General features: G+C 37.2%; 1 protein-coding gene across 8 annotated transcripts in view; it reads left to right on the top strand.

Moving 5' to 3' along the window:
- EPHA5 (EPH receptor A5) overlaps positions 1–26,261 on the top strand; it is a 292,548-nt gene that overhangs the window by 201,890 nt on the left and 64,397 nt on the right. For 5 of the 8 annotated variants that reach the window (XM_081130801.1, XM_081130800.1, XM_081130796.1 and 2 more), the window contains 3 exons: positions 7,051–7,175; positions 13,904–14,063; positions 21,256–21,361. In XM_081130801.1, the coding sequence (XP_080986927.1) occupies positions 7,051–7,175; positions 13,904–14,063; positions 21,256–21,361 (391 nt within the window). The remainder of the gene's footprint in view (positions 1–7,050; positions 7,176–13,903; positions 14,064–21,255; positions 21,362–26,261) is intronic. The other 3 variants (XM_081130799.1, XM_081130797.1, XM_081130802.1) reach the window with 1 other exon arrangement.

The following is a 26,261-nucleotide window of genomic DNA, read 5'->3' as shown; positions in this document are numbered from 1 at the left end:
TGTGTTGAAAATGCACTGTAGTTCACAACATAGTAATAAGTATGTATTAAGTATAGAATAAATACATACTACAAATAATATAAATATAAAAATATGATATAATATTTAGTGGTTGTGTATATATTTTAAAATATCTACCCCATTTTTTCATTTTAACAGTTTCAAAGATGTTTATAATTTAATTCAGGAACTGCATTTCTCATTTACTTTAGGAACTTTCAAATGATAGATATGTACTTTAAAGCAAATAAAGCAGAGTAATGTCGTTTCACTAAGCTAGCTATGAAAGATGCACATGACACTATACTTCCTATATCTATCTATGTATCTATATCTTTATCTATACCTTTACCATCTATACCTATACCTGTAACTGTTTCAATATATATATCTAAATACTGAAGAACCAAGAAAATATCAAATATAAGAAGAAACAGTGCCCAAAAGGAGAAAGGCAAACATAGTAAGAGAGATCGGGGTAGCAGGCAATAATATTGAGCCAAAGGGTTAAAAAAGCAGCAGTTCCCCCTGGTGGGGCAGCCCAGGTGGTTATAGCGTTGTCCCCATATGCCAAGGTGGAGGGTTCGATCCCCACGGTCAGGGCACATACAAGAATCAACCAGTGAATGCATACGTAAGTGGAACGACAAACCTCTCTCCCCTCTCCTTTCTTCTCTCTCTCTCTCTCTTTCTAAAAAATATCAATAAATAAAAATTAAAACAACAACAAAAAGCAGTAGTTCACAAAACATCAATACTAATCCAGTTCTAGCCTCAGGTTTCTGTTTATATATTTTGTTGAAAGAAGAACTAATCCCAGTGTAGTTTGCCTTTAGTATGTCTCAAAATTTGCTGATACAGTGATTCAACTGGAGTCTTTATTAAAAACACAGAATCCTTGGCCCCAGTCTGACCTTCTGAGTCAGTATTACCTGGAGAATTCTACTGGTCGGGTTGTTTTAGGAAAAACTGGCCTAGACTCACCTGGATAACAAGAAGCACCTAAATGTGATAAACTGTGCGTGGCAGAGAAAAGTAGTGGCTTCTAGCTGGCAGATGATGACAGTCTATGTGGCCAATTTTTGACCTATGGAATCAGATATAAAATACATGTATTTTTAAAACTTGTGTGTAAATAAACTAATACATTATTCATATGGAGGGTCTCTTGAAGGAAAGTAAAAGAAGTGCTATCTGAGTAAGATTTTACACATTCATGGACTTTGATAGACTGAAAGGGTTTCAGTATTGTCCTAGATTTTGCAAAGACTCAAAATGTAGGTAGAGAAGTCCAATTAATGAGGATATATAGTATTTGTTTTTTAAATGCAAGTAACCAATACTTGATCCTACCTATAATTTTTTTCTGTCAGCAAAAATAGCATCAGGTACGGGGACTGATGAGTGGTACTTTCTTATTCTATGTAACAATTATCTTTCATGTTTTCATCAGGTTCACTGTCTTTTAGAGAATGAAGCAGACATCATTCTATACTAAGTGAACTGTGGATTATTTAATTAACATTTAAAATTCAACACTTTTGATTCATTAAAAACTTTATGGTAAGCAAGGAAGTTTGCCTATAATTATTAATGCAAAGTTGTAAAATCCAGTGGATGCAGAAAATTAGAAAATCTTACCTGTATAGGTGCTTTGCCTTTTGATCTTATCCAGCATTTAGAAGAGTGCCAAGTTGGGAGAAGAGACAAATAATTTTGATTGATAGAGATAGACAGGATTAAGGAGTTATAGAGAATCCATTATTGAAGTCTTCTTAAACAATTGTCTGCTATTTTCCAATGATATTAAAACAGTATTTATTTTGCACCCAGCCTTTATCTGATGTACATACAGAATCAGATTTCAGCCTTACAAAAAGATGATGTTTGTATCATTTTTCCTATTTTAAAGCCAGAAAGTACATTCATAGAGGTTAAATAACTTGAACAGTGTCACACACAGCTAGAAAACGGCTGGCTGCCAAAGGGCTTGAAGCCGGTTCTGTCTGACTTCAGAGCTGTCTGTGCCCTGGCACTCTTTCCATCTGGGGACACTGCTCTACACTACGTTTCTGTATTTGAAAAGTTAGGAAGACACGCTGTGTTTTACACAATGGATGGCAGGGTTTTGTATATCATTGTTTGTGCCACTGAGATGTTAGAGATTTCTACATTATTATATCTTTATCAATAAGCCAAAGAGATAAGATTAGCAATTCTTTAATCACTAGACATATATACTAGAATTGAAGTAAGTGGGTGGTGGGTGGTGGGAGCCACTGGTGGAGAGGGAGGTTACAGATAGGTAAGGCGAAGAGGTTAGAACGGTCTATTTGATAACTGATGAGAGTTGGTGACATCAGTATATACTTATGTTTAGCTTAATATACATGCATATGTATACATTTATAATGATATATAGAAATATTTATAGATATGCACAGGTTAGTATAGACACTTTTATTTCCTAGCTGTGTCAGCTGGGAGGGCCTAGAAGCAATCACACCCAGAAGCAAGGAGCACACCTGTCATCCAGATCTTGGTTTCTAACAGCGTTGTCCAATGAAAGAAACTGGTGATATTAGGAAAAATGACTGCCTTGAAGACTGGGCAGTAAATGAGCAGGATAGGCCTAGAGTAGCTGGCCTTATAGTTTATAGTGCCAGGAAGTAAGAAAGTGGTATCTGAAACAAACAGACAAACTCACAGTGATGGGGATATGTCAGAGAGACATGAGAACTAACTGAAAGAGGAATCCATGGCCAACCTTAAAAATCTGAGTAACAAAATAAATTCCTTGATTAGAAACCAAAGTATAAAAATATCCATATATCCGTACTGATATAAATAAATGAATAAGTGAACGAGTAAATAATAGACAAATCTCTTGTGCAGAAGAACTCCAAATAATTTACGCAGATGCTCCAGCCTCAAGGAGGCAGAGCATAACTCTGTTCCTTAAGCATGGACACCCAGAGTGACTTCCTTCCAAAGAGCACAGCACAGAAAACAGTGGAGAAGACAGGGCAATGCAGTCTTAGTCGGGTGAGCGAGGTTAACGAAACAGTGGACAGTTATGTTGATAGTAGGCATCCTTGCTATGATATAATGAAAATGGCTCTTCATCTCTATAGTTTTCTCCCCCGCACTCATAACCCCAGTCTAATCATGAGGAAAACATCAAATCCATCCCAGTGGAGACAGCCTGCAAAATACCTGACCGGTGAGCCTCAAAACTGTCAAAGCCGTCAAGGCAAGCAAAGTCTGAGAAACTATTATAACTAAAAAGGAGCATAAGAAGACGTGATGACTAAGTGTAATATGGTGTGCTGGGGGGATCCTGGGACAGAAAAAGGATAAGTAAAAAACTAAGGAAATTTAAATAAAGTGTGGACTGAGCTTAATAATGATAGTGTATTGATCGATATTGGTTCATGAATAGGGACAGAGGTATTGCACTATTGTAAGATGTTCCCAGTTGGGGACACTAGGTGTGGGCATATGGGAACTGTCTGCTCCGTCTTTGTAATCTTTCTGTAAATATAAAACTATTTTAATTCAAAGAGATGAAGTAATTAGTCCACAATGAACACTGTATCTGGCCTAAAGGAGCACTATTTTGCTTATCACACTGGTACCCAGAATTATGTAAATTAACTTGTTTAGTCACAGGTTGATTTCTTTAGTATGGTTCTGTTCTTCTTACCCTGGGAAAGTAATAGTTTCATTTTATAAGCAGACATGTCCTGAGTCCTCCTCATTTTGCCCCAGGCTTGCCAAAAGCTTGTGCGGCTAAGGAACGGGCCTGAGGCACCGCCAGGACAAGTAAGACGCATGAAACCTGCCCTCGAAGCTCCCAAGCCCGGCTGTAGCTATTTTCATGTGCACAATACTTGCAAAGTACTTTACAGTCGTGGCCGAGCGCTCCATTGACAATTCGTGCATCCTCATTGTGCCCCAGGAGCTGTCAGGTTCCCCGCTTCCATCAGCTTTTACCCGTGGGATGCAGAGGGGACATTGTTCCTAAACTCTCCTGGGCTGAGGGCTGTCTTCTCCCCGATTCTGAACCATTTTAAAGAACACTCTGTGTTTAACGTCTGAGAAAACCAAGTTTGACAAACAGTGGCGGTTCTCAGTCAAGCAGCCTTGTGCAAGCTACCTAATTTTTGTTTCATTTTGATGGATCTAAGTAAATAACAAAGTTTTCCCCTTCAGGTTGGTTAATTGTGGGTGGAATGTTATTTGATAGCTTCCCTCTGAAATGGTTGATTATTTTATTAAAGAATTGACTATGTTTTGAAATAAAGCACAAATCTCTAACTAATAAAATCTTAATATATGCAACTAAGATGAGACAAACTCAGTTTTGAGTGATACATGGTGACGTATGTGTTTCCTATTTATTCCTTCGGGTATACATGCATTCAACAAATATTTATGAAACCTCTATGTGCAAAATAATCATCTGGTGCTGGAAATAGAGCAGTGAGTGAAATTAATCCCGCCTTCATGGAGGCTACACATTAAGTGCAACTTATGAATGGAGAGGTGACACCATCAATTATTAGGTGAAATCTGACAGTTATCTATGAGAAATACATCCGTCAAAAAAAGAATGTTTGCAAAGTAGTAAAGTGAGTGAAAAACTTTCAAGACAGCCTTTGTCTGTATATTTACTAACGTAATGCAATAAAAATATAATGCTAATCATAAAGTCAGTGTAATTCATGGTTCAAGATAATTCACAAGCTCTTCACTACTGATCAAAGTACATTAAAAAAATCTACTGCCTTCCTTAAGCCTCTGTGACTGTTTCTCCTTCAGTAAATTTGCTACTTTGCTACAAACACTCTGATGAACTGGGGGCCCCGTAGCTTATGTTTTCTCATTTATTGTCTTCTGGATGCTTTGTCCACAGTGCGGAATAGGGCGTGACTTTTCCATCACTAGGAAATCAATGGGGACTTTGAATCTATGCTAAAATGTGACTGTGAGAACCATGGAAGTAAACATATTGCAATTTCCAATCTGTTAGACAAGTTTTGCTTATATGCATATCATGTGTTATAATATTCCAGGAAAACCTTTGTGGAATTGGACACATTTAAGAAAACAAAATAGGGACAAAAGTATGCATCCTCTGAACTTGAATATCACAAAGACCTGTGCTTAAAAACAAAACACCACCACCACAACAAAATACACATTAAAATACAAAGCCGCTGTCACCCTATTATGGCTATATAAAACATGAAGCAATTAACTAAGTGTTCTCTCTTACAGATTATCTATTACCATAATGATATATATTTCAGAGTCCATAAATTTTAAGAACAGAAGATATATCAGGTCATCACCAACACCTCTATTTATTTTAATTTTATTAAAAAACACACTTCCCCCTTGTGTTTCATAGTTGAGTTTGTTGACATAATAATTTAAAAATAAGGTGGTGTTTTGGTTTTTTTTGTATATTCCTTTGATGTTGTTCTACCACCAGTCACTCATTCCGTGTGTCCTTACTGGGCGCTCCTCTGTCCCAGGCACTGTTCTAAATCTAGGCGGCCAGCAGTGAATAAAATCACTGTATTTCTCCCCTCCCAAAATTGCACTGTACTTGAGAGGACAGAAGAAGACCACGTCCGCAGTTAAGGTGTGACACCAGGTGGTGCAAGCGCAGAACGGAGGAGAAAGTGCACCGCCGGGGCGCAGAGGGCACCGGAGGCGAGGGCTGAGGGAGAGTCGTCCCGCCCGGGGGAGGAGGCCGGGGCGCAGTGAGGAACCCGGGAGGGCGGCCCACGGGGCCGGGCGCCGGGGGAGGGCCGCGGGCGGGAGCGTCTGCGGGGCCTGCGGGGGGCCCGCCCAGCTGCTGGGGGGGCAGCAGGCGGTGAGGAGAGGGAACCTGCAGCTGTTGAGCCTCGTTCGAGATCCTGGGTTGTGTTTTGCTCTTCAGAATATATGTAAGGTTTACATAAATGTAAAATGTGAATATATATAATTTAATGTTACCAGGTGCCTGTTACTGTGCATGATGTTCCGGTGCCGACGGGGCCATCTCTGGTTGCACTCTAGTCAAGGCTGACATCTTTGGCCTCTTATATGTACATTATACGTGTGCATATTTTATCTGATGTGTATTATGTCACACACACATCATCAATTAGTCCGTCATAGTCTCTCCTTTGTCTTTTCTAAAACCTAAAAGCTACAAAAGTAAAGGTAACCTGCAACAGAAAATATTAGTCACTACCTCTTGATGACGTCAGACCCAGTGTCCACACAAGTCTCAACAAACTGATAGCAATGTTTGTTGAGTCAAATGTCTGTGTGTTTGGGAATTAAAAATATCCAGACATATCTGAAATAAGAGACAATTTTTTTTTTTTTGTATTTTCATCAGAAAAGTGGTCACTTAATAGACATTGGTAAATAACAACCAAACCAAAGGTGATTTTGACTTCTCATGAAATACTTGCGGGAAATGGAAATGAAGGAAATGTTTGTTTTATTTGCTATTGTTTTCAAAGTATAACACATTTTATAATATATTTTTGAAGGAAAACATGCACCATATTTAATATATAAATTTAATAGTGATTATAGAACCCACATGATTTCAAAAATAATAAAGAACCTTCAAGATGCAAAAATGTGGTAAAATAGATAATTATGTATCTGTTACCATAATGGCATATATTACACAAAGTCCATAAATTTTTAAAACAGCTTATTCTTTAAGGAAAAGTAAAATCATTCATTTGTGTTTCTAAACTTTATAGAAAAAAATGCAGACTTAAGATTCTGTGTGACTACAGTTTTATGATAGAAAAGTCTCAGGGCACTAAGTTGATTTACATTTGTAAAACAACTTTACAGTCTATGAAAACTTGTATCATGTAGAGAAAGTAAAATTGTTTCCAGATTAAAAGAAAATTTAATTGTTTTGGACTTTTATTACAGCACGTTCCAAGAATGCCAGTATACGTTATACACAGTTGTGATTTCAGGGCTCTGTTAATCATGCCACTCTTTGTTTATACTATTTTGCAGCCCCCTCTCCAGTCACCAATGTGAAAAAGGGGAAGATTGCAAAGAACAGCATCTCTTTGTCTTGGCAAGAGCCAGATCGCCCCAATGGAATCATCCTGGAGTATGAAATCAAATATTTTGAAAAGGTGGGACTAACAGAATTAAGAATGTCCTTTCTTTCTTCCTTCCTTTTTTTTCTTTTCATTTTAGCAACTGCAATTATCCAATTTGTAAAAAACCCTGCTGCAATTTCACGTGTAAATCAATGACAATTGATTCTGCAGTCGTGATTACGGAGGCTAGGAGTGTAAAGGGAGCACTCTGCTTGTGCTTTTCTGCTGCCAAATAGTTTGTGCCGCCCGGATACTGCCATAAAGCCTAACATCAGCTTAACGAGGTTTCATGGGCATTAAGAGATGAAGTCATAGGACATTTTGAAAGTGTCACAAACACTCAAGGTGCTGACCTTCATTAATGGCTGAGGTGTAGCACAAGGAAAAACGCTTGTGTACAGTAACCCTGCATCTCACCTGTACTGCTAAGGAACTATGAACAGATAAGGTGTGTAATGTATAATTTTTAAAAATCTATAGCAAAATCTAAATTGGAAATGCATGCCTCACATTCCCTGCATTTTCTCACTTTCTTCTTCCTTGAGTTGGCTCTTAGGTCCATCCTTACATGTTTTGCCATAATAGTTTTTGAGGCCTGAAGGCAGTAAGCATCCCTCTACTTCTTTTCTGGATCCACAACCAAGTGAGTTATTGGTAAAGGAATCGTACAGATGGAAACTCGAGATGAGCCGGTCGTTTCTAAATCCAGACTGGAGTATTTGATTTTGATTTTGATATGTAGCCAACATGAGTCTTCCGCCGCCCACCCCACTTTACTGTGATGTTCGTGGCCCGGACCTGAGTGGCACACACCACCTAGGATAGGCCGGTTCTAACAGGAGATCAAGGCAGATGGGTACCTGCACCAGCCGCTAACTGGGGGAGGAGACCCTGACCCCGAGCGTGTGTCCATGGCAGTGGGAGTGGGAATGGCCGTAGATGTGATGCAGAGAAGCAGGTCCAGGAGGGAAGGGAGGAGCCGGCCACACTCACTCCGCTGCCTCCCCAGGCCCACAGCCATCGCGCTGGCTCTGAAGGAAGAGCCGAGAGCCCGGAGGAAGGTCAAAAGCTTAACTTTGCAACACCTAAGAAATGGTCCAAGCTATGCATTGGGAAAGAGAGGGAGTGAATGATTCTTCCTATATGATGCTAAAACATGAAAAATGCTGATTCCTTATTAATAAAAATTACTTAAAAATCCAATATTTTATGTGTATGCATAGATAAGAGTGCAAGTTAATACATTGAAGTAGTGAAATAATTCATAGCATTATAGAATATATATATTTGCATGTTTTTATTTTATTTATTAATTTGGCAATTACCTGTGTAGAGGTACAACAGAATACAAAACAGTTGGGGGTGTGGTGAGGGGAGAGCAGGGCTAGCTATGTTTTCTTTCTAGGTCTTGTATGTCTGTATAATGTTCATATATTGATTTTATAAATGGATGAATAAACAGGAAATTGTTTTTTTTTTAAATTGTCTTTTTAGGAATGAGTTTACATGTAAACTATTGGGTCATTAGGGAACATAAATGAAGATACTTAAGATATTTCACAGAAAACACGTTATCACCAATGCATTATTCACCAACAAAGCTCTGAGAGAATACCGCTGGGAAAAAGTGATGTTGGGATATGTCATATAGTGTGTATTGTAAAAAGCAAATAAATTAATAAAATGTTGCTATATTAATATCCCTCACTGATTCCTGTTTCTCTAAACTGAAGTGCAACTGCTACAGGTCTGCAATTTAAACACATTCTCTAGCCAAACATAATTTGTTAAATTAAAGTTTGCATTCCTCATTCAAGTTTTTATAAACTTTATTACCAGATACTAATGCAAAGCTAGGTAACTAGAGCTATATGTGCAGATATAGATATAGATATAGATATAGATATATAGATATAGATAGACATAGATATAGACATAGATATAGATATAGGAACATAGACTGAATTGTTGTAAACATTCCAAGTCTCCACATTTTTATTGTAATTAAATTTGATTTTTTTAAAAAGTTGAAATGCATATTGGCATTTAAAAATAACTTTACACCAAAACCCTTACATTTGCATACCTGTGTCTTAGATGAATTAAAGTTCAAAGGCAGGAAGACTAGACGTTTGACAAGCACTATTTTCCTGCATAGTCTTTCTTCCTCTGAGTCAACTGGCTAGACCAATGTCTAGTTTTTCCTTTTTGTCGTTAAGGAAATGATCTTACTTTTCCCCTTTATGAATAAACTTTGATTGGTTTTACTGTTACTTCCCTGCATATGCATGAGCGTCATATATACAGAGGGGGGCAAAAGGAGGTTTACAGTTGTTCATATGGGAAATGTACAATAATTATTAAATAATAATACACGCATAAACTCACAACTGTAAACCTAGTTTTGCCACCCTGTATAATACAGAAGCAAGGGTTTCTCTTTTTCAAAAAATCGAAGCTGCTATAAAGAGTAACTCAGGTGGTGGAGCAGAGTCCTTTTCTATCATTTCTTTTAATGAATTTTATTCACATTGTGGAATTTTATAGTTTCATTTCCTTTAAAATCATTTATTTCAGTAAGAATTGGCTTTATATTTAATATTTTACATATAATGCTGTATTTATGCACTTTATTATCTGTATAACTCAAAGTAGGGAAAATGATTTGCAGGAAGAAGAGTTCTACACACATCCCCAATAAATAAATAATAAGTTGCCTACTTACATGAAATAAAGTCAGCAAGACATTTTATATAATATATCATTTGGAGAACTTATTAACTTTTTTGGTTAATATTTTTCTTTTTATAATGAAGATATTAACGCCCAGACCTTTTTGCCAGGCTCACTTATTGAGAGTAGCAATAAAAAAACATGTAAAGTTTTGTTTTTTTTAACACTTTCAGAAGAAGAAGAAAAAAGGGGGCTAATGAGCTTTCTTGTAGCGTGTATTAAGATAGGGGTCCTGACAGGTTTCCAGAGTTCATTTTGAGCCTTCAGAATGCCACCACTTTCCTGGATGGCTCGTGGCCAGACACAGGTGGCAGAGCTTTCCCGGGCTCATGCATTTGCCAGCTGGCGTTCGTGCCTGCAATTGCCCTGCTCTAATAGAGGTCATTGGGCCTCTCTGCTCCTGCCTGGCGATGGGCCCGTTGCCATCTCTTAATTAAAGGCAGAGGCTAAGGGAAGCTGCCCCTCGGCAGGGTGGCAGCCAGCTGGCTCCTCCCGTTGAGGCCCTCCCCTCCCTGCGTGAACAGTGTTTGCTAAGCAGCTGGGGAAATGCAGCTCATTTGCTCAGCGCGGGGCAAGAAGGCAGCAAAAGCCACTGCCCTCACCAAGGACTTGGCAGCCCTCTGTCATGTGGTTGTGGGTGTTAAAGGTGTGCACACTGGCTTCGCGATATGGAGGAAATTATAATGTGACAGCGATCGAAAGTGCAGCAGAGGCAAATTTGGGAAGATATTTAGGTAATTCAAGATGTGTATTTATAGGTTTTGATCCCTTAGATACGTGCCTTGCTAAATCCCTTTAATAAGATAGTATTCAACCACTCAGAGAGACAGTGCGCAGTCAGACCTATGATAAGGGACCACTGAGATATACATGAGGTTAACGGGTTAATCAGAATATTGCATAATTTTGTGCATCTGATATAAGGTTCTGCATTATTTCAAGAAGGAGCTTTCCAGTTTCCTGGCATTCAGTGTTTTTTCTTTTTTTCTTTTGGCAACATGCACTCCTGGTAGTTCTTGCGACTTCAGTAGTTAGGAATTCTAACCATGTAAGCTGCTACTTCTTTGCTCTTTTCCGTAGGAGAATTGGCTGTCATGCTATAGGGTCAAATCAAATTTACCTACAACCCATGGCACCGTAGAGGTTGTGCCGGGTGCTGTTTATATTATCTCTCTCTGTGTGTGCTCACAAAGCTCTCGATAAATAATCTCATCCCATTTTAAATGTCAAAGACTAATAAATGGAGAAACTTTAAAATAGAACCCGAGCTGCCTTCCTAGACGAACTGCCTTGCACATCTTACGTCTCAAACTTTTGAAACATTAAAACAGGGCAAAATAACCTTTGGACTGGGCCTAATGCAACTGTTCTGTTCACAAAGATAACAAGAAAGCAGATATGACTACCAGTCTGACTACCGAACTGAAAATTAAAATTAAAAAAATGTTTTAGAATGACCTCACTGTGTTAGCTTATCTGCATCAATAGACATACCTTCTTTCTATTGATGTCATTGTTCCCCTTCCTTTCTCATAAATATCCCCTGCCCTTGTCTTCTAATCGGAACACTATTTGGGCTTCTGCCTGAATCATCGCTTTATTGAATAGCTATTCTTTGATCTCAAATAAAGGCTTGTTGCTTTTGTCTTTGAAAGGCTTTTTATTTTTAGGTTCACATGTCAAAGAAAAAACTGAGGTTGAGTTGTGTACTCACATTTACACATGTACTTGAATTACATGCCTGAAATTCTAGCACTGATTTCCCTGTGCTATTTTATTTATTTAAAAAAACCTTCTTACTTTACATTATAAATGTCAATATTTTATGTAAAAATCTTAACTATATCAAATATATCAGAATCCTAACTTCAGTTTTGCCCAGATTTTTTTTCACTAACTTAAACTCCCTTTAAACAAATTGAAAATAATAGCAAACAGATATTTCATCATATCTTAGTGAAAATGACTTCTTCAATCACTGCCAAACTGGGAAGTATAATACAGTTGAGAAAGTCTTGCATACTCAGTCAGTCTGGAGCACACTCAGAACATCAGTGACCACAACTGTTTATAGGAGCTATTTACCTCTTTTAAAAGAAACTCATGAAGATATTGTCTGTGTTTTCACTGCTGTATCTTTAGCATATAGAAGGCAGTTATCAGAGTAGATGAGAGAAGGTCCGTAAATATTTGTGAATGAAGAAAATCACTGACTTGACTAGGTAAAGTTTTATAACATTTATCTACTTTAAGTCCTTTGCAAAACTCTAAAAAGTTTTCCTAAACACTTTAAAGATTAGGCACTTAAATTAATCTTTGCGTTAAAAATTAGGAAGATCAATTGTTTTCATGGAATAAGTCAGAAAACCTATTTGGATTAGAAATTAGGCCATACTGATTTGGAGAGAAGTTTGGATATATTTAACCCTAAGAGATAATTTTATATGTTTGAACATATTAAATCAGGGTGATAAAACTGCTGTAAAAGAAGAATGTTTATAAGGTTGTATATTTTAGGTTGTATTGGTGGCACATAGTATAGAACATAGATAGAAGTTGACTGATGTGTCAAATTATTTTTAAAAATTAAAATAATAATGACAATTAAAACACGTATTTTTACAGTTTAGTTAGTGTTTCACACGTATTACCTATTTCATTCTTACAACACCTCTGAGAGGATACCCAGGCACCAATTCTCTATCCCAGTTTTAACAGTGAAGGAAACTGGAGATAAAAGAATGGACTTGCTGTAATTTAGCAGGTGATTTCAGTGTTCTCACTGAAATCCTGGCATCCTGTCATTGATCGTAGACTTCAAGGGAGAAGGAGCATGGTTTGCATTGGATTTGCATTTTAATAGCACTATGAAGATTAAATAACAACCATATCCCCTATTAGAGTGCTTGAGAAGTAAGCGTTATATTTTTGTTTTAATTTTTTTCTCTTAGCAGAAAAAATCAATACATGTTTCTATTTGTAAAGACAAGACTCCCTGAAATATCTTGCAAATGATAGTTTACAATCATCAATCAAGTTGTTGAAATTAAAGACCAATTCTTTAAAAGGTGAAAAAATCTCCAACCATTACTTATCTTTAGTGTGTGTTATAATGTCTATCAGAAATGTAAGACCTTAAGGAAAAAACAAGTTTAGCCAAAAACTCACACAGAAAAATACAACAGAGGAGAAAGCCCAAAACAGGGACTTTGCATTTTAAGTCTTGATAGGCCTAAGATTTTATATTAAGCACAATGACTTCAGAGATATGAGGAGTTACAGGTGTTGGTCTACATGCTTGCTAACAGTCAAAATTAGAGCAGTTCCTCTTTGTTTCAGTTTCCAAACTACATTTCCAGCGGTGGTTTCCCTGCTCTGTCTCCATCCACTACCCACCCGGCCTTAACACAAATAATAAAAGTTTAAAAAAGGTTTAAAGACAAGTAAAAATATAGAAAGTTTTTATAAATAAAAATCATGTTTGCTTATATGCATTTTTAAATATTCCTTGTTTAGAGTTAGTGAACTGAAATGAAAGTTCTCCAGGGCAGTGTTCATTCCTTGTGCCAACCATTAACTGTGACTAAAATCAAATTCATGGAAGGTGTAAAGCGTGTCTTACCTGGTAGTGAACGAGACACTGTCACCAATTTCTACGAACAGGCAGCATGTTAGATATGCTCCAATAAAACACTTATGAGGAAAACAAGCACACAAATAACAATACTGAAACAGAGTGTAAAATAATTTACCTCCTGCGAATTGTATTTTAAAAGTTTGCAGTTTTATTTTTCCCAAAGGCGAGCATGGTAGGTGGATGAACGTGTCACCTACCGCCTTTGAGTTCTAGACGACACTGTGAAGAGCACACCGAAAACCTGCAGGTGTTTTTTCTAGAAAGTTCTATTTGCACGGAGAGCATATTTACTAGTTTCTGATTTGTTTTCTCATCTGTGGTTCTAAGTTTTGCTGTTATTCGTCACTCATATGTTGGCTTTTTTCCACTGTATGTACATGTGTGACGCAAGGACCAAGAGACCAGCTACACAATCATCAAGTCGAAGGAGACGAGCGTGACGGCAGAGGGCCTGAAGCCGGCCTCGGTGTATGTCTTCCAGATCCGGGCGCGCACCGCCGCGGGCTACGGCGTCTTCAGCCGGAGGTTTGAGTTCGAGACCATCCCAGTGTGTAAGTCCTTCTACTCGGTCAGCTCGCGTCCCTAACGGTCGCCAGAGAGGAGTCGGGATGAGTCCCCGCCGTCGGCGCCCTGCCCTCTCCCCCGGGCCTGCCCGCCGGCAGGGCCTCTGCCAGGCTGTGGTGGGGGGCTAGGGGTTGGCACTGCGGTCCCCACTCCTCGGGCCTCTGCCAGGCTGTGGTGGGGGGCTAGGGGTTGGCACTGCGGTCCCCACTCCTCGGGCCTCTGCCAGGCTGTGGTGGGGGGCTAGGGGTTGGCACTGCGGTCCCCACTCCTCGGGCCTCTGCCAGGCTGTGGTGGGGGGCCAGGGGTTGGCACTGCGGTCCCCACTCCTCGGGCCTCTGCCGGGCGGTGGTGGGGGGCCAGCAGGTTGGCATTGCAGTCCCCACTCCTCAGGCCTCTGCCAGGCTGTGGTGGGGGGCTAGGGGTTGGCACTGCGGTCCCCACTCCTCGGGCCTCTGCCAGGCTGTGGTGGGGGCTAGCAGGTTGGCACTGCGGTCCCCACTCCTCGGCGGGTTACTTGCCCTGGGCGATGAAGCACCAGGAGATCCCTAGGAGGTGGTCAAGCCTCCTTTAAAGACTGCCTTCCACGCTGCCATCCCTTATCGAATTGCTGCCATTTACTTTTCACTTGGTTCATTGAACAACGCTACCAGCCTTCGTCTTTCTGTGAAGACTCCACAGGGAGCTTTCCTGGGTATTGATTTTGGCAAGAAAATGGTGGTTTTAGGAACCAGTTGGATGGTTTTAAAAGATCAAAATCTCTGGCAGTAACTCTGAGTGGAGGGTCTGGAAATATTTCTGGGAAACCCTTGCAACTCCCCCCCCCCCCCATAAAATAGCACAAAACTTTTTCCTCTTTAAGGTCAAACAAAATATTTAGATTACTTACTTGTCCTAAAGCACACATTAAAAGCACATTAGAAGATGATAACTTCCTTGTTTACATGTACATATAATTATACACACTTTAAAAAGCAAATTTGTAAGAATTAGTGATTTTAAAATAAAGAAAATAAAATTCATATTCCCTCCTTTTGAAAACCAACAAAGTGAGAGCTTACTTCTGAGATTTACTTTGTACTGATTAGAAAAAGCATTAAATTAAAATTTCAATAAAACTTTAGAATACAAATCTTTAGAAAAATTGATATACTCGCTTTAAGCATGTTTAACTGAATTATCTAGAAAATAATTTTTATTATGTAAAAGGTAGCTTTTAAAGTGTTACTTAATTTTATACAGACTAGGGTGCTTTGTGAAAATTGATAAATTATATTTTCTAGGCAAAAAAAATTCTGTGTCTGAGGTTTAATTGAAACTACTAAGTATTTAATCTCATTCAGTAAAGTTCCTTAAATTAAGAATAAATTAGTCACAAAACCCTTATAATATTGGCAATGTATTGATTATTTAATCTCACACCTTAAACCCTAAACTGGATTTATGACAAAAGGCTTATATGTAAGGTGGCCACTGTAATAGGCCTTGTTTCTGCTTTGGTGTCGTCAGTAGTGCACACTGCTTAGGTAGTTTACCCACTCTGGGAACAAAGTCCCTGACCATTGTCTCTCAGTATTCTTGAGTGCATCTATAACAATGCAAATAAAAGATCCTGTTATTAAATATTACAACATTCTGCTTAGTTTTAGGATGCTGGCATGTCCAGCAATTTGTTTTTTAAGACTTTTAAATATCTTTCTTTACTTTTTAAAATTAAATACTGAATTCTGGATATGACAAAATTCATCAATCTGATAACTGAGAGAACTAATATGAGGTCATTTTTCATATACTTTTACAAAGGCTCAAGTGAGGCTGTCTACTTTTTATAATTTTCTACATAATTTCTAGAGGGAAAATGATATCACCCAAGAATTTATTACTACAAAAATTGACTTTAATGTTATTAATAGATACTAAAAATATTTCAGAGCTGTTCTGCCTCCTACTTACTCATGTGGAATGTTATTTTTACTTTAGTGTATTTACACATATTTGCAAGCTTTTACAAATGACTTTTTCTTTGTACAATGTATCTGTTACATACCAGTCCCCTTTGGCCTTTATGTAGACTCTTTTCTGGATATAATTCAACAAGGATGTATTGAGCACCTATTATATGCTAGTCTTTGTTAGGCTCTGGAGAAGTCGCCATGAGCCACAAACACATGGAAACTACTCTCCCGAGACTAAGAATGCAGTCTATTTACTTCTGAAGGATGGAATATTTGTTACAAAACCATTTTAGGATATTATTTTTATTATTTATTTTATTTACTTTCTACACATTAAAGGACTTTTATTGTAGGTACTGCAAGTGACTCAACTTTAAGGAGCAAAAAATCACTCCTTTCTCAAGGCATATCGTCAAATAGGGAGTTAAAGTAGATGCATGTTGATAATTAAAATAACCCTTTTCAGAATTTCTGTAGCATTTGTGTTCTATGCCATTCATTTGACAATTGTTTGTGTAGTACTTTGTGCAATAACTTTAATTATTTTATTGGGCAATTATTTACTTAGTATCATAATTTAGTACTTCACAGGCATATATAATTTCTCTAACAGAGTCCGAAAATAATAGAATGCAAGAATTATGGTATGTTAAATGTATTTTCATTTTTTATAATAAAGTGTCCATCATTAGATGAGTGGATAAAAAAGCTGTGGTATATTTACACAATGGAATACTACTTGGCCATAAAAAGAAGGAAATCTTACCCTTTTTGACAGCATGGATGGACTGTGAGATGATTATGCTCAGTGAAATAAGCCTGTCAGAGAAAGACAAAAAGCACATGACCTCACTTATATGTGGAATCTAATGAACAAAATAAACTGACACACATAATAGGAACAGAGGTGCAGATAAATGGAACAGACTGACAGCTGTCGGAGGGGAGGTAGGAAGAGGGACGGAGGGTGAAAGTGTGAGCCAGAGGACCTAAGTGCATGACAGCCTGGCCGGTGTGGCTCAGCTGGCGGAGCACAGTCCCATGCACCTAGAGGCTGCTGGTTTGATTCCAGGCTGGGGCCCCTTAACCAGATTTTGTATAATAAAACCTATCATACAAAAAGATTTTATTTCACCCTAGCAGGTCTTGGTCAGTGATTAGGGCTTCGGCAGGTGGACTGAAGGGTCCTGGGTTCAGTTCCAGCCAAGGGCATGCACCTCGATTGCAGCTTGATCCCTGGCTCCGGCTGGGGCTCACGTGGCCTCTCTAACCTCGATGTTCTTTTCTCTCTCTCTCCCCTCTGTTCTCTGGAAAGCAATGGAAGGAAGATCCTTGGGCAAGGATTAAAAAAAAAAATTATTTCAGTGGACAGTCGATAAAGACATACAAATATGAATATTTGTGATTTGACATTACTTAAAAATATAAAATGTATTAATTTAAGCATTTGAAAAATGTTGGTATGACATTGACCATTATTTTAATGCAAGATAATATCCTATACCTAGGCATACATTTTAGCACATTGTTAAATTTGATCTCACCAGTTATTAAAAATGAAGCATTTGACACTACTAAGCACCCATAATTTTTGTCTCAAAAATGATCCTTTGGTTAGCCTGAAATTGCCTTGTTTTTATCTCTGCATCTGATTAATCATGCCCTCTGCTTTCAAAACTATATTTCCAAGTATTCCCAAGCTGGTATATTGAAACCAGAAATATTTGTCAGAGTAAGAATAGAAGAGCTTTAGAATGTTAGGTGGAGAATTTGGGAATTTTTTTTCCATAGGTAGTAGGTGTCTATTAATTTCTTGATCAGAGAAATAAGATAAAAGCAATATTTTTGGATATTTTATGTAAGTACATTGAAGATAAATAAAAGACTTAAAACACTGAACAATATCCCATCAGTTTGATTTATAAACTTTAAACTTTAGACCTTAATCCTCAAAACACCTGTGACTATTTTCTAGCAAATTTGAACCAAATAGGTGAGTATTGTATTAAAAAAAAAAAAGGAAAGCGTGAGATAAAAACATAAACACAAAAATATTTGGTACTTAATGGGCAAGTAGGGGCTAAGGAAATGTATCGATAGTTAAAAGGAACTGAAAGAGATTGAATTAGTCTGGTTTGTTGGTCTGATTTATGGAATGTTTATTTATTGATGCATTTTTTGTTTGTTTTTAAGACTTTTAGAGTTGAATTTGGTATACGGGCCAATTTTAAAAATGTTTATTTTTATGTGAAAATAAAATCCAAATAAAGAGAAAACAGTCTGTTTTAAAATAAAGTGGTGCTTTGAAGAGACTAAGAGTTGGAGACATAAATTTGGCACTCTTCAACTTATAGTTAACTGAACAAAGAAGTATTTATGAGAGGGAGGGGCGAAAGGAGGGAGGAAGAGAGAAAGGCAGAGAAGGAAAGAGGAGAGGAGTGCGGGTGATCGGGAGCCAGCGTTCTTGGGGATACTCGCACATAGGGGTGGGGAGATGTGGGGCCAGCGGGCCTGACGAAGCAGCGCTTCGAGGGGGCCACAGGCTGTGGCTCATCGGGTGGGGTAGAAACCGAGAGGAGAGCTCCAAGGGTGAGCTCTGTGGTCAGCAAGGTAAATCCCTTAGTATGCGCATGGTGAGGTAAATGGAGAATACTCATTGCACTTAGCAAATATTACACCATGCCTAGAACTCAAAGGCCGAAGAGAAGTTTCAGAGCAACGTTAATAAACTTGGCTCTTAGATAAAGAGGCTAGTTCTAGATCATTCAGTTAAGATACTGAAAATTAGGAAAGAATAAGATGGTGAATAAAGCAGGCAATAACAATATATAGAAATAACGTTTACAGTTTACATAACCCTGGCCATAGTTGAAGCACTATGCTAAGTGCTTATCTCTGTTATCTCTAATCTTAACAGAACTATAATCACTCAGGGAAGTTATTCTTAATGAGACTTTATAAGGTTAAATCATTTATCTTGGCCCATATGTCTAGTAAATATTGAACCTCTTTTTAAATTCAAGTTGAACTAATGTCTGTAAGTTTAGGTACAAGGATTTGTTTCCCCCAAGAGGAGATAGGTGTTCAGATTTGCAAGTAGCAGAGAAGTAGCCAAAAGGGAAATGAGAATGAAGAGAAATGAAAACCCCTTCTTGAGGGAGATCTTTGAAGGAGCAGCCTCTTGGGAGAGACATGAAGGGTTCTAACAGTGGTGTTAGGTAAAGCAGAAGGCTGTGCAGTTATATTTAACAATGGAGTGTGGACTTGGCCACTCTCTTTTATCTATAAAGTTTAACATGACTAAAATGTAGGAGGTGGGAATGGATTTGTGTACTGAGAAAATAAGGAATACTCATTATGGGGATGATTTTGTTTGAAAATTAATAAAATTCAAAAGCGCTGGAGCAGCAACTGGAGCCCAATCCAAATAACTTACATGGGCCAAGTTTGCATGATTTTCTCTAGAAACAGCGCTCCTGCCAAAAAGAAAATTAAAATTGAGAAAAAGCAATGGCATAAGTAATCTGAGTTTAGAGATTAATAAAGCAAATCTTAGGAGAGGCTACTAGTGATAGCGAGGTATCTTTTCCCTACCTTACACTGCTCACGAGTATTACCATCCCTACCACAGGCCTTGGTATGAAGGAATAGAAGAAAACAGAATGAAGGCCCATTAAATTGCAACTATTATCATCCAAGAAGAAATTGAATAAATCATCAGTTTAGATTGTAAATAATAACTTTTCTTGTATATGAACCAGCTGTTGATGATATTGGGCTCTGAAGGCTGGTCTGAAAGGATTGAAAGTGTGTATCAGTGCAAGGAGATGGTCACAGTCTGTCAGTTTTGGTTAGAAAGAATCAAAGGACAGGTGGCAAGAATAGAAAGGGAAGTGTTTGGATGTCCATCTCTTATCTGGGGTCAAGATCTTGGCCAAGATCTGAGAAGGGGTTGTAAACAACAAAACATGGGAAGTGGGGTTATTATTAGTTTGGATGACTTAGGATTTGTTATTTTGGAGGTGCACTCATGCGTCACTCTGAATTCATCAAAAGGATTGTCGTTAAACTGTAAGCATACTAGGTATTCTGTTGAGAGTTTCCTGAGAATATCAGTAAAATTTATTTTACTCTATAAGTTTCTTATTTTAATTGGGCTTAGTTATCAGCACAAAGAAACATTTTCTTAATTATTTAGGCATAACTATCTAACCCTGTCCATATTCCTTTTTTATTGTAATTGTATTGTTAAAATAGAAAATATCTCCGCCTGGTGGGTGTGTCTCAGTTGTTAGAGCGGAAGCCTGCACACCCAAGGCCATGGGTTTGATTTCTGGTCAAAGGCATGTCCCTGGGTTGTGGTTCACTCACCACCCCTGGTCAGGGCGCCTCCGTGAGGCAACCCTGGGACGTTTCTCTCTCACATTGGTGTTCCTCCCCCCGCCCCTTCCTTCCACTTTCTCTGAAAAGCAATGGAAAAAATATCCTCAGATGAGGGTTAGTAACAACAAATAATTAAAAAAAATAAAAATATAAAATATTTCATCTAAATCCATGTATTTTAAAGAAAAAGTAATGTAAATGAATCTAATCTTACTGCAGACTTAAAGTACTAACTGTATGCCTTGATATATTTTGAAAAAGCGGTCCCACTTATAAAACATACTTCCTGATCATACTCTGCTTCAAATTATGATGTCTACAATTATATTCAGAACAGTGATATTATATTTAACTTCACTGAGGTCATAGTTACATCACTTTTACTTCAACCCATGTCTGTTTGAAGAGTCCTATCTGAGGTAATGAGACTTTTTTTTATTTCCTGGAGAACAGCCACATGCAATTTCTAAACATGTCAAATCTCATTCACTTAGCACCTATGTGGATGAAGGTGTTTGAAATCAAGGGCTGAGTTCCATTTTGTCATGCAAACCGAAGACCCCTAGATGACTACTGTGCAAACAATTACAGTCATTTTTCTATGATGACAAGGAAATGATCAGTGACTTAGTGATTCTTTCGAATTTCCATTTGGAAAATAAATATTTTCCCCTAAAGATGTCTTTTCAATTACACACTTTTAAGAAGGGATATTAGAGGGAATCCTCAGCCAAGTGTGGGTGAATTGCTTAAACCGTGCATTGATTCCTGACTATTAAGCGGCTCTTATTTGAATGCATTGATTACAATAACCACCAGCTCCATTTTCTGTGCCTTCTATCAGCAGTTGCAGCATCCAGCGATCAAAGCCAGATCCCTATCATTGCGGTGTCGGTGACAGTGGGAGTCATTTTGCTGGCGGTGGTTTTCGGCTTCCTCCTCAGTGGAAGGTAAGTGAGGCAGCTGCGATTCCCAGCTTTGGAGCTGGTCTCTGTCCTACCTTGATCTGACCATTTGGCAGTTAAGCGCATCCCAAAGCAAATCAGGCCAGCAATACAGAGGTCAGGAGATCACCTCTGTGCACGATGCATTTCATTAGCCTTACCTTGGCCCTGGTAGTGTTGACGTTTAAGCACACAATTTCCCTTTGTCAGGTATGCTTTCTTTACAAGAATAGCATTAATTTATTTATTCTATCATTGATATAACCATGTCTTTGTGTGATTATATTAATGACCTGATTATCTATATGGTCTGATCTAGTTTTTTTATCTGACATTTGTTTCCTCTCTAAGGCATCGGTGGCTGCCTGCTTCAGTTTTAGCACTTGGGAAGGACTATGTCTGTGCCTGATAGGTTGAGGGGAATGGGACTGATAATTCTTGTTAGCCAGGGCTCTGGCCTAAGAGGGTGATGGATGCAAAGCAGACACTTTGACAAACAAGTTTTTTGAGAAATAACCAGCCCTTTTAGTGACTGCTTTTATTTTCAGCTTCTGAATGCTTTCAAGCTGAATACATCGAGCATAGTATATATGACTTCAAATAAATTTTATTAAATGTTTTGTCAATAGATACACTAATGTATATGTTTTTCATTTGGAAGAAAAATAAAATAGGTAGAGGCCCAATAAGAACTTTCGTAGAAGGTGTTTTCAGACATTGAGCTGAGAATTATCAACTTTCCTAAATAAATAAATAAACAGAGGCATGATTTTACTCTATTTCTACAACAAGCATATTTTCACTTTTAACTAGGCCATCGTTAGAAGGAATATTCAGTAATGAAAGCTATCAATCTGAAAATGTTCTGGTGTTAGACTATTATAGAAAACTTGATGAAAGTCCTTATGGAAATATTTAAACCTGGACAAATATGTGAAATGTACTGTAAAGTCCCCCCAAAAAGTCAGGAAATCAGTATTCATATTGACTTTTTTTACTGTTCTATTCATTTACTTTTGATTTTCAGCACCTACTCAAGTTATAAATATACAGAATTAGGCATTTTCAATAAGCTACATGTTGTATTCTGAAAAGATTTATTTCTTTATCCATAAATTACAGTAGTTAAAATTACTTTTGTGAAACATTGTTACTTCCTTTGAACATCCTTTCTCTTTGTATCTGAAAATTCCCTTTCTTCTGGTCCTTGTCATTTAAGAGTGTTCAAGGTTTTCTTAAGAATATATGTAGAAATCCATTGTTACTTTTAATGTTAAAATAACAGCAGTACATTTTTAGAAAATCTCTGGGAAGCTGTTTGTGTTGTGTTGAGGGCAAGTAGCATTTTCTAGCCAGAAAGCTGTTATCTAGTGCCCACTGATCTCTTCTCTCTAAAGTCACCTGGGGAGAATTCTCTCCCTTTGTCCCAGATTTCTGGAAGATAAACTAATTCCACCAGTCTTGTCATAAAAACTTTGCTCAGATTTTGATCAAATAAGATAATTATGTTGAATGAATTGTAACTACTAAGAAAACTGCCTTGTGATACTGTGTTTTTTCTACCCCATAAGGGTAGGTAGACTATGATACAGTTGTAGAGCTGGTGTGGAATATAATTTCTTTACTTCTGACTGAAGTGTGAGTTGTTTCTTCCTTTCCAATAAACCCAGAAGCGTTACTTATATTTAGGGAATTGGAATCATAAGAGTATTTTATTTGCTGGACCCGTACTTAGGAGAAATGAATAAGAATGGAGGAATGAACTAAGGTCTAGAATCCAGTAAATTTGTGTGTTTATTAAAAGACAAATCAAATATAAAAAAGCACTTTATTGTAAACTTAGCACACTGTATTTATTTAACCCAAGTATTGTTAACGTGAATTTGTTGAAACACAGCTATGGATTATTTATATCTATATGTGAATAAGCCATTGTTCTAAAAAAAATTTCTTCCCCAATATATACATAAAATTGACTTAAAAACAATTCATTTTGTTACATTTGTAGCATTAGGCAAATTTTTTTGAAAGAAAGTCCAACCTACCCCTTATTTGGTAACTGAAGGATAATACAGCTTAGCACACTTGCACACATAAATTCCATATGTACCTGAATTTCCTGCATTTAACTAAATTTTAGTGTAATTACTCAGTTATACTGGAATCACACCTCCACCCAAGACACAAATCTAAATTTTCAGCATAACTAAATCCAAGATGTGGTAAGATAAATTTTAGATGCATTGTCTTATAGGTGTATGTTACTTTTTAAAAATAACAACACCTTGTGAATTTTATTGATTCATACTAATTTTTTCAGCCTACGATGCTGAAACCAGAAATTTGCAGATTAAAGGAAAACAAAGTTTACCAAAAGACAGTCTGAGATTTATATTTTTCTACCAGCAAATTTTTTAAATAAAAGTTTTATTCACTTTGTTGAATGCATATTCTTGACTTTCAGGGGGCATTTGTCATACAGTAGAAGCATCTGGTCACTGTATTTTACTTTTCCTAGACAAGTTGTTTTGATTGTATTATATAAGTATACTTATTCTTGAAGGACTTCTACCTTTTCATTCAAGACAATGACCTTCACATTTTGTGCCTGGACTAAGAAAATCTTAGTATTGTGGTATTGTAGTATCCTGAGTCAACTCGGTAAAGAGTTTTCAAAAAAAAGGAAAAACTAAACGAAGGAAATGTTTCCAAAACCTAATACAACTTTGAGAAATTATCTTTGAACACTAGCAAATTATGGAAAAAAGCCTGTTCTAGGAATGTCTAAGGATATTGAATTTTTTACGTTTCTCCCTCCTCTATGTCCCAAAATATGATGGATAAACACACACAAAACATGGCAATATTTGGACATTTCTCTCACTTAGAACTCACTATCTTTTATCACTTTTAATCTTTTGAATATTTTATAAATCAGATGTTTGCTCCTAGGTAAAATATCTTTTAACTGCAAGCAATTTGGCTCTTCAGTGGTGAGATAGATAAATCAATTTTGATATATTGCAAAAATGATTGAATATCACTTATATGTAATATTTATTGACAATTTATATCATCATTTGGGCCCAGGAGAAAAATATATCTTGAAGATCTATATTCACTGGCAATTTGTATTTATTCAGACTAAAGAAAACATTGAGGACTATAACACACTGAATACTATGGCACTAATCTATTTCGAAGAAAAAAATAAATTCTCTTATTCTAAAATACACTGAAATATGAAAGTAAATCAAATACAGAGACTTTAAATCTTTTTAGGATAAAATGGATTATGCAGAAATATTTTGGAGTTGTCCTACCTAGATATGGGTTTTAAATAATATAGACAAGCATCATTCTTGGAAAGGAAAAAGTCTTATTTAAAAAATAGTAAAGAATTCTAACATCTTAGGATTCTATCAATTTTAGAACTTGTGTAATCTTTAGTTTAAAGGTGCTAAGTATTTCTTAGAACAGTGATTTTCAGCTGGTGTGCCGCAAGAAATTTCAAAACATGCAATACCTCGCTATTGAGTAAGGAGCCCGGCCTCTTTGCCCTTAGATTGTCAAATAAAAAATGACAACAGCCAACACAGCGATAAGCACCTGGTGTGAAGGAATCATAATTATATCCATTTTTTGTCAGAATGGCAAAGAATATATATTTTTTGGTGCGCTGCAATTTTAGTAATTAGTTTATGTGTAGCATGAGATGAAAAAGGTTGAAAATCACTCCATAGAGCATTGTGTGCAGGGTTCAGTCTCCTTTTCACTTTCCTTCTTATTAATTTTAAATGGTGTTTTCATGGGACAGCCGAACAGTTGACGTGCCCTCAGCCAGCTATGAGCTAATTACTCCGGGACGGTATGAACGGAACCTCCTGATATGCACAGCATGTTGTAATTGTTTTTTAATCTTTCTCTTTAATCGGCAGTGACACTGCACATTGATAACTTTCTTATTATATCCTAATGTTGTGCCTTTTCCTCCTTTACATACTATTTTATAGATACAAACTGTTTAATCAATGAATCTTTTACCAGACACTGGCGATTTCACAGTCTTCCAGTTCACGTTTAAAAAGCCTGTTCCTGTGCCCTTCCCCTCTTTTTCTTTTCCTTTGAAGATGATCACTCATATTATTCAGTTGACATTTTTTCTCTGAGTCCCCATTTTGCACATGGGGCTTCATTCTGAAAATTGATTACTGGACACTTCTTGGATGTAAAGCTTGAATTAACAGGAGTTAGTGGTGGAGAAAATACAAAGGAAAAACCTTTCAGTGGACAGAAACTTTATTCTTTGAACTTGACTCACCATAGACAGTGTGGGATTAAAGAATACATTTTGAATACCTTGTTTCTGACCCCTCATTTATTACACATTCACAAATTTATTTAAATGTTAAGAAAAAATCTGGGCTTTGCTTTTCTATTTCAATTAATTCCACATGTACACTCAGTAGTTAAAGACACACATACTTTACACACATACAAGCCACACATATTTACACATGTTTTTGCATATAAGCACAAGAAAGGTAAAGCTGTTTTCCAGTTTTAAAATTGGAAATGTGTAACAGGTCGTAAACTACAGTCTTGTCACAAACATTAAGCATCTACTGCACACCCAACACCACGCTCGGTCCCCGTCGTGTGGCGGAAGACGGCAGTGTCTTGTTCTCGCACAGTCTCCACTTTTGTTTAGTAGCCTGACAGATGAACAGGATTTTATAAACAGAGTTACAGCTGCTATGGATAAAAAGAAGAGTTTATATTAGAATCACTCCTTTCATTGTAACTTTTTTCCTTGGACTAAAATGGGAGTCCGGTTTGTTAATTCAAGAAATATATGAGTTCTTATTATATGCTGGCCACTGCTCTGTGGCTTGATGGAAAAATT

The sequence above is a fragment of the Miniopterus schreibersii genome, assembly GCF_964146895.1.
Source record: "Miniopterus schreibersii genome assembly, chromosome: 1".
Classification (NCBI taxonomy): Eukaryota; Metazoa; Chordata; class Mammalia; order Chiroptera; family Miniopteridae; genus Miniopterus; species Miniopterus schreibersii.
Note: the sequence above shows the minus strand (reverse complement) of the source record. Positions and strands in the feature narration are given on the sequence as shown.